Source organism: Petaurus breviceps, unplaced genomic scaffold, assembly GCF_028583685.1.
Source record: "Petaurus breviceps papuanus isolate PSGF00001 unplaced genomic scaffold, PetGlider_PUasm1.0 186, whole genome shotgun sequence".
In the NCBI taxonomy this organism is placed as follows: Eukaryota; Metazoa; Chordata; class Mammalia; order Diprotodontia; family Petauridae; genus Petaurus; species Petaurus breviceps.
In genome coordinates this window covers 38,294,050-38,306,599 of record NW_027185798.1, presented here as the reverse complement: position 1 = coordinate 38,306,599, position 12,550 = coordinate 38,294,050, and the positions used below count along the sequence as shown (strand labels likewise).

At 40.6% G+C, this 12,550-nt stretch overlaps 1 protein-coding gene across 2 annotated transcripts in view; it reads right to left on the bottom strand.

Moving 5' to 3' along the window:
- VTCN1 (V-set domain containing T cell activation inhibitor 1) overlaps positions 1 to 12,550 on the bottom strand; it is a 100,782-nt gene that overhangs the window by 31,730 nt on the left and 56,502 nt on the right. Inside the window, exons 2-3 of one of the 2 annotated variants that reach the window (XM_069090239.1) lie at positions 738 to 797; positions 92 to 146 (exon numbers count right to left, since the gene is read on the bottom strand). The exons of the other annotated variant lie outside the window; for it this stretch is intronic. Of the exons in view, the coding sequence (XP_068946340.1) occupies positions 92 to 111 (20 nt within the window). The 5' untranslated portion in view covers positions 112 to 146; positions 738 to 797. The remainder of the gene's footprint in view (positions 1 to 91; positions 147 to 737; positions 798 to 12,550) is intronic. 2 annotated transcript variants of the gene reach the window in all.

The following is a 12,550-nucleotide window of genomic DNA, read 5'->3' as shown; positions in this document are numbered from 1 at the left end:
TACCCACAGTTAATCACGGTTTTGGTAGGGAGAGAAAAGGGATGGAGATGGTAGCATTGCCCTTGTCCTTTGAATCTCACTCCTCTCCTACCTGTCTTCCCATGATGCCATAGTTGGATTGATTTATAAGGTTGCTTCCAAAGAACCTAAGCAAGGGGAAAGGGGGAAGACAAATGAGTTGGCGTCATTTAAAAAACAAAAACCACAAGTGACAATGGGGTGTGTGTGCTATTGTTTTCATTTAGGAAAGTTAGTTTAGTCTAAAGATGTGATTTTGTGGAATTGGGTTCCTCCTCCCAGAGGGAAGAGGAGGAAGGACTAAATTGATTTTGGGATCTGGCCCTTAAAGTTTACAAATTGCATATAGTTCATTGGACTCATGTTCTCCATCTGGCCAGCTAATGATTCTTGCTAAATTTGTGCAGTAAAGAAAATATGGAATTTTATTGATCAAGATAAATGTCTTTATATACAGGAAACTGATGAATGCCCAAATTCTATTTTTTTTCTATTTGTTTTGGTTTTGATTAGCCTGTATTCTTTTATAAGTATATTTGTATTAAGTTTGGATTTGGTGGATTGCAAGTTGTAATTGGAAGAAAGTTGGGTTTTGGTATGATTTTAATATGATCCATTTTATAATGTGGGAGGGGAAGCAGGAACTGGCCTTCCTTCTGGGCATGAAGGAACAAAGGCAACAAAGCAGCAGGACGCAGGATGGCCTCTGTCTTCTGTACCTCACTGGATGGGAAAGTTGTATCCTCAGAAAGGAATGTGGTCTTGCAGACTCCTAGTTCCTGTTAGGAGAGAAACAAGACCAGCACTGGGGGGAGAGGTAGGGGAAGGAAGAAGCATATTTATGATTCCTCCCTGAGGGCTGATTTTCTAGCAGTTTGATATTCATTCTCTCAAGTTATTATCAGCGAGGCCCAACCTGGGCCATTTCACTTGAAAATCACTTTGAAGTACTGGATTGAGCAGTGGTGACTCTTATGAACAAAAGACACTTGGGGGGAGTTTGGATATAACCAGGATATGGATTTATATTTTAACTATAATAGATGAAGGGGCTAAGTCTAAAGATGAAGCAGCTGAATGTGTTTGTAAGCAGCATGGAAGGACCCAATAAGTAGAAAGAAAGAGGGAATGCTTTTAAGGATCAATGATACCAGTAGAGAATTGGCCTTCTTAAGGAGAACCATTTTATCCATTGAGACTGGAGCAAAGACATAGAAAGACTTTTGGAGAGGTGGAAAAACTCAGGACACCCACTGGGTAGATTATGGTGAGGAGTCTATCAGGAAGGAAGGAAAGGATAGCTCTGCCGGATGGAGGGGGTGGCCATTTTAAACATTTATTGGGTTTGCCTGGTGTGAAAAGTGCTGTGCTGCACCCTAGGGATGATACAGAGATGAAGGCATCTGTCATACAGAGGTGAGAACCCTGGGTACTGAGCTGAAAGATCTGAACTGAAATCTCTGCCCACTGCTAACAGTACGACTATCAGCAATATATCACACCGCTCGGCCTGCAGATTTCTCTTCTCTAAAATGATGATAATTCTCCCTTTCTCACAGGGTTGTTGTGAAGGCTCATTGTGATAGTATCTCACATGTGTGTGGTACTTGAAGGTTTATAAGGCATTTTATATGCTCTCCTTCATTTTATCCTAACAGCAGCCCTGAAGTTGGAAGAGACCTCAAAAGCACATGTGCTTGAATATTTCTACTAGCTAGGCATTGCTGGGCCCGGCCTCTACAATTGCAGTCCTTCAACAGATTTTTTTTTTTCCTTCGTGAACTACTTCAATGGATTACCTCTGCTTAACCATTCATTCACAAGCTAGGCATTAGGAGATTGCACCCAAAGCTGGCCACTGCTTATAGATCATGAGGAAGTCCACCTTCACAGACCATAGAGCTATCATCCTGACTTTCAAGGAATCAATGAGGCAACTATGAAGGAGAGATTCTCCAAGATCTTGGGATATCCCCATTTGAATGGCAGTAAACATCCTTTCCAATGCAGCTCTGAATGGGGATCCCTGACCAGGAGTGTTCTGAAAAAGACCCAGACTGCTAATGATGTATTTGGGTAACAGTACTGAAAATCTTGGCCTTGGCCTTAACCTTGACCCCATCCATAAGGGATTCTGCATTTGGGGTTTGGGAGGCCACTGTAATAGAAACGTCCTAATTTAGTTTGCAGCCCTAATTTCAAACCCAAGATAATGACTCCACTAGAGCCTCCAGCATATTTCCTGGGTATTCATTTCAGATTGATGACTTCATGCTTGTTTCTGAGGACAGATGACTGATCCAAGAAATCATGTAACATACCTGCAAGGAGCCCAAGGGGCTGCACTTTTGTATATTATCAGTGAAGGCACAGAGTGTTTTAGTCTGAATAGCCTAGAGGCAGACATCCATTAAATGCAGTCCTTAAGACCTAAAAGATCCCACCATGCCCTACTTTGCTCATTTCTCCCAGTTATGATTTGGAGTCAGCATGGTACCATGGAAGGAACACATGCTGTGGAGTCAGAGGTCCTAGGTTCAAATTCTTCTTATGGTCATTACTATCTGTGTGATCTCGGGCAAGTCCCTTAACCTTCCTGGGCCTAAGTTTCCTCATCTGTAAAATGAGGAGATTGAACTAAACAGCCTCTTAAGTCCATTCCATTCTAGACCTTGATCTTATGCTTGGAATATTTCTAATTGACTAGGATCTTCACATGCCAGATTAGTACATTTATTAAGGCCTCCAGCTCCCTTTGTCTATCTCAGAATTAAACCCAATAGCACCTAACTCCCCTGGATCAATCAGGACTAGCCTGCAAAATTCTGGGCAGGTTTCTAACACTATTATGGGTTCTGCATCATCTCTCAGGAAGCCTGGGTAGTGAGGCAGGGAAGTTGTAGCCTCAATAGCCTTTATCTACTAAATTGGTTTGTCCACTATCAATAAACCCCGTAATTAGATCAACTGAGTGTAATATGGCTCTATCTCTGTATAATGAATTGCATGACTGGACTAGTGAACCTACTTATCCATCCCTTACCCTATTATAGGATCAAGACATTTGCCTAAAACACATCCCTTGGTGCCAGTCCTTTCCAACTATTAGCAAGCTCCTCAGTCATGCTAAGATCACCTCAGGTTTGTTTTGAATTGATATTCTCTTGGGAGACAACTTGGTCTAATTAAGAGCCTTGGAAAGAGGTATCAGTAATCAGAGCAGCTGAACACAATATCACGTAGCTATTCTCTGCTGCCTGTAGAGATGCCAAGGCTTGGGGGTGGGGATGATACAAAGAAAAAAGCTGCTTTCCCTTTTCTCCTCCACTGATTGACTTGTATTTTTCTTATCCACAGAGCTTGAATTAGACACTCATCTTCCTCCTCTCCGCTCCAACCTGTTCTTCCTCCTAAATTGTCTGCTTCTTTTGTGGCACCACTACCCTCCCAGTCACTTGGGTTCATTTTTTTCTCATTGCCCCATTTCCCCTCCTCTTTAGACCATCTAGTTGCCACATCCAATTGTTTCAACCTCCACATTAGATCTTGTATCTGCCGTCATTGCCATCATATAAGTTCAGGTCATTCTTTCCCTGACTATTGTAATAGCTTTCTCAATGGACTTCCTGCTCCCACTGTTTACAACCCATATGGCATACAACTGCCAAAGCACGCTTGGATTTTTTTTTTAGTCCACATTCAGAGCTTTAACATAGCTATTGTCATTAAATATCATCTCATTAGTTTGAACTCATTGGTTCAGTTGTGGTTTGTTTGGTTTGTTTGTTTTTTTTTTTAGTGTAGGGGGTTGTCTTTTGAGATCCTCATTCTATTATCCAAAATATTAACAATAAACCCCAAACTTTATTATCCCTCCAAAAACTTCCTTTCATCTTCAAATTAGATGATGATGACATCTATATCTTCAAATCATTGATATCAAACAGGATAGGATCAAGGACAGAGCCCTTGTGATTACTACTAGAGGCATTCTTCCAGGTAGATAATTCATTCTCTTCACTTTGTGGGTTTGATTATTCAGCCAGTCATGAATCCACCTTGATGTGCTATAATTTACCCCCTTATTTTACCATATTTTCTTTTTGGAGGGGAGAAGGCAGGGCAATTGGGGTTAAGAGACTTGCCCAAGGTCACACAGCTACTAAGTGTTAAGTGTCTGAGGTCACATTTGAACTCAGATCCTCCTGTCTCCAGGGCTGTGCTCTATTCACTGCACCAACATTCTAGTTGCCCCTTACCATATTTTCTAAATGGAGATTGCATAGTTCCCAGGCAATGCCAATGCAACAGAGAGAGGAGGAAGTGTGACTAACAGGCCCCTGACTTCAGAAACCCCTATCTGAGGGGAAAAGCTCAAAATAAGAGCTCAATGCAATGACACCTGCATCTTCCCTCTGTGATGTAGTCTTTCCCACTTGCCTCTCCTGGATCCTTCCTGCTTATTCAGTGAAGTGTGGTTTGACCCAGAAGAGCACCTTTTTGTCCCTCTCAGATCACAATACCCTCTTTTTCCAGGGGGATGTTTCCCATCAGGTCCTATTTTTTTTTTATCCCTACTCACTAGTTTGTGTTATCCTTATCAGTTCAATTCAACTGAGTTCAACCAACATAGATTAAGAGCCTGCTTTATGCACGTAGGCTCCCTAGTATTATACTAGCTGCTAGGGAATACAGAGACAAAGAATGAAACAATCCCTGTGCCCAAGGAGCTTGCATTCTATCAGGAGAGTCAGTGTGTACATAAATGCATAATTATGTAATTATGTAATGTGTTTTCAGAAAGAAAACAGCACTAATGTTTTAGGGGATCAGAAAAGGCTTCAGTTAGGAGGAGGTGATTGTGAGGAGAGAGGGCATTCCAGACGTGGAGGCAATTTGTGCAAAAGCAGGAAGATAACAATAGTTGCTAGCATATATGTGTGTTTGTGTGTACATATATGTGTGTATGTGTGTGTGTGTGTATATAATGCTTTAAGAGAAATAGATTTAAAAATAAACACAACTAATAAATGTAAATTATCTGAATGGACCATTAAGTTTAACATACTGGATAAGATGAGACTACTCTCTTAAAAGGGGCAGAAAGAGAAAGGAAGAACCTCTAAGCCATCTGCTAACCTGGATGGAGAACAGCACGGGCTGCCCAGAAAAAAGGAGCCAGCACCACAGGGAGGAGCCAACAGGCCACAGGGGCAGCCATCTTTGCTCTTGTGCAGAACTTCAGCTGTGGCATTTTCAAGAATTATTGGAACCTTGGGTAGCGGGAGAAAGCCAACTAAAAGGGGTTTTCTGGATTTTCTGAAGAGTCAGATGTTAATCCTTTCTGTATTTATTAAGTCTGTTCTCTGTTTTCTCTTTTTGTTGACCTGAATGCTTTCAGAGGAGCTGGGGCCCAATTGGGATTAAACAATGAGACGGATACTTAAAGTGCCAGGGTTTCTCTGGCCGGGTGTGTAGGGAGAGACAGAAAAACAAGACGAAGTAACTTTGTGATTGGTTTCCCGAAATTGTACTCGGGTCTTCAATAGGGATATTAGGATTACATATATATATATATATATATATATATATATATATATTTCGATTTCCCCCAAAATTTTGAAAATTACACCCCTAACTATGAACACACAGTTAAGAGAGGCATTTTATCATTATAAAGTATAAGCAAGATAACATCATAGAACAGTATTGTTCTCTTGGGTAAAATTACTTAAATTCTTTAAAGACCCTTCCTCTATTATACTTTTATGTAGCCATCTAGTTTGAGTTTTGTTAACAGCTCTGTTGTTCTAATTTGATCCTCACAACAACACTGAGAGATAGATATTATTTTTATTATTATTATTCTCACTTTACAGATGAAGAAATTGAAGCAGATAAGAAAGAGTCTAAGGAACCTTCTCAGGGTCATAAGGTCTAGTGTGGGTCTGAGGCCACATTTGAACTCCAGTGTTTCTGACTCTGCCATTTACAGACGTACATACATACAAACTTCTCTCTGAAACAAAAAACTCTTATTAAAAAAAATTCTGCATTTAGTGAAAGAGAGATTTTTACATTTTTAAAAGCCTAAAAATTTTATTACCCTAAAACATAGCAGTCTCTAAATTTGCAGGTCACACAGAGGACAATGGAGAGTCATATGGTGGGCCTAAATAGACTGTAGTGTGAGATCAGTGACCACTTGAAGGCAAGAAGTGGTAGAAAAGACAGCATCCAAGAGATGTATGGCCAGAAAAGGAAGTTGCTGGTCACAAAGTGGAAAAGCAGAAAAGAGATGGACAGCCCGATGCTACACAAGATCCCTGAATGTGTGATTTCTTTGGGATACATATCTCGTAATGGTATTGCTAGATCAAAGGGTATTCACAGGTTAGTGATTTAGGGCTATTGCACTGCGTTGCACTGCTTGAACCATAGGAAATGACAAAGAAGATAGATTCAGAAAAACTTGAGAAAATTTATATGAAGAATCAGGAGTACATTTCTACAATGACTACAACATTGTAAAAGAAAATAACTTTGAAAGACTAGAGAACTGATAAGTACAATGAATAGCCATGATTCCAGGGACTACTGGTGAAGCATGCTGCCTACCTCCTGACAGAAGGGATGGACTCAGTATAAAATGAAATACACATTCTAACACTAAGGCCAATGTAGGAATTTGTTTTGTAGGACTATCTGTATTTTTTCTAAAAGAGATTTCTTTATTTTTTTGTAGGGGGAGAAACAGAGTAGAGTTATATATACTATACCACCTTGAGATATTGTCAGAAAGGTACTATATAAATCCAAGTTAATATGCAGCCAGCTGGATTGGAGGAAATCTCTCCACAGGTTTCTGTGGTGCGAGAGATTCCTCCACTACAGGAAGAAATAGTGAAACAGAAGGAAAGTTATTTGATAGGATCATAGATCTAGAGTCAAAAGAAACCTTAGAGACCACCTAGTAAAGCCTACACATTTTTCCAAAAAAACAAAACAAAAATTAGGGCCCACTGAGGTAAAATGATCTGTCCTAGGTCATCCAGATAGCAAGTACTAGAAAGAGTTCAACCCAGGTCCATTCACTCTGGAACTGGCACTCTTTCCATTATGTCATACTTCTTTTACAAAGCTCCATAGGGTTAACTGCTTTACCCTAGTGGACCAGCAGGGAAGAATTAGGCTGGAAATTACCATTTGTTAAATGTAAATTGATACCTTTTATCAAGTAGACTTTGTGCATGAAAGCTAATCTATTTTATTCTTAAACTTGTTCTATTTATAATCGTCCCCCTGATTGCCTGTAAAGCACACACTAGTATCCCATAATCCTTGTGTATATTGTTTTGGAAAAGTAGACAAAGCAAGACAAAAGTCAATACAAGGTTGATTCCTAGGCCTCCCTCATCATACATGTCTTTCCCTTTCTTCATTACTTTCATTAGCAAAGAAAAAAGGTATATGAAGATTCTTCTCAGATACCATTTCTTAGTAACCAGCACACATCAAATAATTTGTAAGCAAAGCAAGTAAACACAGTGCAAGGTATAAATTGAGTCTGCTGGTTAAAATTTCCCCCCAATATCATATCAAACGAAAGGGCATTTGTTAAGCCCGTAGCATAGTGCCTGACACATAGGAGGTATTTAATAAATGCTTGTCTCCTCCCCATCCCTTTCCCCTTGACCTCCCCAGCGTCCATGACACTGAGAAGTTTAAACTAAAACCACTCTAAATTATGGTTTCAACTCTAGATAATGGAGTTTCAAGGAGCTTGATGACTGGAACTGAGTATAATTTGTTTTAAAATGCCTTGTCTTGATGACTTGTCAGCCCAGTAATCAGTTTCTCCTTGTTGGTGAGAATCAGGTTCAGAATAACCTTTCTACTCATTAGTTGAAGAGTGAGATAATCAGTGAGAGAGAGAGAGAGAGAGAGAGAGAGAGAGAGAGAACACGAACTTTAGCAGATGTCCAGATAATTTAAGAACCTTATCATTTTTAAATTTTTTTTCTTTTTGGAGGGGGGAAGGCAGGGCAATTGGGATTAAGTGATTTGCCCAAGATCACAAGGCTAGTAAGTATTAAGTGTCTGAGGCTAACAACCTTATCATTAACAGCAAGAAGCAGTGTGGGGAGGTGGATAAAGCACTGACATCACAGTAAGACCTAGTTCAAATCCTTCCTCTGATACATACTGACTTTGTGACTTAGCAATTCACCTCACTCCTCAGTGCTCTGGGTACCTCTCTAAGACTAAGTCACTGCGATGGTGCTGACCTGCATTGGTGGAGTGAGTTTCTTCATCTCACCAGGGAATTCTCTGTACCAGAAAAATTACAAACAGTCCCTATTCCCATCACAACTAGCTCATGCCATGCACCAAGCTTACAATCTGTTTCCCCACATCTTATCTATGTTCCCTGTCTATCCCAGTGGTCTGTTGTGTACTACAATAATGATATCCCTTGCACTGATCTTCAGTCCAACGCACTTGACCTTGCTTCTTTCCTCATCTTTCTGGTTCACCCAACATTAATCCACATTCCTAATATACGCTGTTACTTCACCATCCCTCTTGTTGTTTTGGCATAAAACAAATCTTTCCAGAACCATATTCTAATCATGTGTTCAACTTTGCCAAGTCTCAGTGGTATTTATTAGGTAAAATTTGCCTTATTTCAGTAGTATATCTAATCCATTTCCCATTTTATTTCTCTTTAGTATATACCTTTTTGCCTGTTCCTCCCAATGCCATAACCTGGCTTATTTGCCATTTCCAGATGTAATTTTTTTCTCTTAAACTCATCGCATGAATGCATCTGAGACATCTTTCCCTTTGTCTTGCTTTTTCTCTCTTTCTCTTGGGGAAGGCAGCCAGGTATGGTAGAATATGCACTTACTCTGGAATTAGGAGACTAGGTTCAAATCCTACCCCTGATTTGGACCTTACTACCTTGAGCAAGCCCTGGACCTCAGTTTCCTTATCTGTAGGCTAGATGGATTTTGAGATTTCTTCCAGTCCCAGATATGTGATTCTATGATCTCCAACTCTTATCTTTCTAGGGATACTGAAATGTGCCACTAATTCAGGTAATTTCCAAACCACAGACTGTCTCCACATAATGTTTTTTCTATCCCCTCCACCCCCATCAGAGGGTAGAAATACCAAACTCATTATGGTCCTCAGAAAGCTAGCCACCTCTACCCCTTTTGTGGGTGGCAGTGTTCTTATTAGCCTCCTAGTATGATGTATGTAGCTTTATTAAACATTTGTGTCTCAGCTCATACCAGCTTTTACCAGGAAAACTTCTCTCTTCCCTCCTCTGTCGCATTTTAATTGAGTCACACCAGCATGGATTAACCATATACTTTATTAATAATTATAGAAGCAAAGATGAATGAGACCAAATGTCTTAAAATATGATAAGGACTAAGAGTTTGCAGTTTCCCACAGACCTGCACCAGTCAAAGTACTGGATAGGCCCAAGAACTCCAGGCACACGGTTTCAGTACTTCAATTCAGAGCTCCTCCTCCCATTATTGCAGGGAGGGAGAAGCATTCACCACTCATGGAGGTATTGTCAAGGTACTGTAGATCCTCCAGCACTCCTGATTCTGATGCTTTTTAGCTCGCGGCTCTTTATATCACCAAGTCCAGTGGATGTGAGCCCCCACACCCAACTCTCTTGGATCTACCCAGCAGCCCTGGTCCCATGTTTCCCTCTCTTTCGCCTTGCCTTTCTTTCAAAGATGGAATGTTGATTGCATTCTGCGTCACTTCCTCCTTGGGACTAATCCGCCTGTCCCACTTTTTAGCTCTTTGTCTTCTGAGCAGCATAGCCATTCTACAATGGCTCCCTCAGGAGATAGGCATGCTCTCTTTTGGTTTTTTAAGAAACATTATGGGTGAAGTCAACCCAAATGAGACATGGAAATGATTGATGCCCAAATGAGACATGGAAATGATTGATGCCCATGAGCTGGGAGCATAAATTCAACTCCTGCTACCCAGATTTCTTCCATAATGCCTACAAACATGCTCAGGTTTCTCCTGTTCTTTGGGAAAAAAAAACCCAACAACCTTTAACTCTCCCATCCCAGAATCATAGGAGTGTTGGAAGGGCCAACTGTGGCCATCTAGTCCAACTACTACACAAAAGAAACTGCCAGTATAATATACCCAACAAGTCACCCCCCAGTCTCTGCTTATAAACTCTGAGGAGGGTGAGCCTATCACCTCTTCCTGTGCCTAGCATAGCATTTTATACAGTGCGGGCACCTTTAAAATGTTGAATTAAAACAGTTGTCAAGGGAATATAATGTGGAAGAGAGACAATGTGGTATAAAGGGAGGACGATTCTATCTTTGAGAGACATTATTACTTCTCTCTTATATTAATAACTAATTATTGAATCAGGACCAGGGTTTTTTTCACCTTTTCTACTTCCTCATCCAGAAATCAACCATTGTGGGTAATCTCGGGCAAAGATTTACCCAAGATAAAATGTAATCAGACAGTGGAAAAAATTCCAAGTTCAGGCTACTGGGAGCTCATTGTGTTTATTTAAACTGGTCTGGGAAAATGGGGATTCTCCTTTTAATCAGACAGGTGTTATGGAAATTGGTAAGTCTCTTTGACCAAGACTTGGGTGATTCTCCCACAAGATCCTCACTGGAATATAACCCACCTCTCATAATATTCATTCTCTCGTGAATTGTTAACCAATCAGAGTTTATTGCTTTCCTCAAGAACACCTGCTTTTCCGAGGGCAGATAAACTGTAAGCCCGCCACTAGGAAGGGAGTCTTTGGCATTTGAGAGTGCTACTGACCTATTTTATGAAAATACTAACATTATTATTAAAATGGCTAATTACCCAAAAATTGTGTCTCAGTCTTTTTAAATGATACAAGTTCTAGTCCTGCTTCTGAGTAGTCAAGTCTCTTCACTTCTCAGGACCCTGAACACATCTTCAAGACCACAAATTACAGATAATTTTCTGATATGCATTGTGAAGGACATTTCCACACTGGGAGTTTCCTACACCAATATAATTATGGGTCTGTGCTAGGCACTGGGGAAAACACAAAAAGGAAAAAAAAAAAGCCTCCTTTCTTGAGACAGCTGTAGTGGAACAGTTATAATGGAACCTTGGTCAGGGAAGGAAGTACCAGTGTGCACTACTTCTCCAGCCCTCCCTTCCATTTTGTTTTGGTTCCAGAAAGCATCATTCCTGCCCCCGAGTGCTAGCACAGTGTGGAAGTCCTTTCCCAGCACCGTCTTCTCCCTTGCACTACCCGATAATGACCATTAGAGGGAGCACTTTGGCCTGCTTCACTGACTACTCAAAATTCTCTTGACCCTCTTACTCTCTCTCAAACCATCTCTGAAGGCCATGCATTAAATGGGGAGTGGGAGAAAAGGGTCAGGGCTAAAAGTAGAGGAAGATATATTAATATAATAAGACATCACACTTATCTAATCCCTAGTAACGTTTGCTTTGAAAACCTTTCTTTTATTACTAACATTTCCCTATGTCAACCATCAGCCATTCTCTCTTACTTAGACCATGCCCACTTTTGATGAAAGATACCTCCTCTACCCTCCCCCTGCACCTTTTCCTTTTGGTTTTCTGGGCAGTCCTGCCAGGTAGCGTTGACCAATGTGCTCAGGATCCATCCACGGGACAAGTACGGTCTTTGCAAAGGATGAAAGTTACCAGCACATATTCCTAGTTGTTTATATGGGTGAGCCTGAGCCATTAGTTTGGATTTGACATTTACTTTATAATGTAACTGATGATCCAACACTCATCAGCCCTGGTGGACTCCCTTCCTTTCTCAGGAGAAAGGGAAAAAGAGTCTTTCTCTTAACAGGATTGCCCCAGGGAAATTTCCATTGCTAGATTAAAATGGAAAGAGTTGACCTTGACCGTGTGAAACAAACATGATCATCTTTGCACAATAAAGCCTGCCTGACTTCCTGCTTTACTCCCACAGCCCTCAGCAATCAGTTTCTTCCTCAGCAGTGTTTTTAAAAGGATATCATCAAAAATATTGAGGAAAGCCATAGTTTTGTGAAAGAACTAGAGGGCTGGAGGTGAGAAGACACTGTTTGAGCCTCTTGCCAGCTGTGTGACTTTCAGTGAGTCACTTCTGCTTTTGGGCTGCAGTTTCTTTATAAAATACACAGATTGCCAAGAAGTCAAAGACAGAAAGAAAAATACCTCACACTAAAATACAGGAACATTTTTTAAAAGCAATTGGGGTTTAGTAACTTGCTTAAGGTTACATGGTCAGGTGTTTCTGGGTGGGTGCTAAGTGTCTGAGCCCCAGATTCGATCTCCAGGTCATTCTGGCACTGGAGCCAGTGCTCTTACTCGCTGTGCTACCTGGCTGCCCCAATACAGGAACATCTTTAATAGTAATAAAGAATTTCAAACAAAGTAGATCCCATCATTTGAGGAATGGCTATAAATTATGGTACATGAATATTACTGTCCTGTAAGAAACTACAAATAT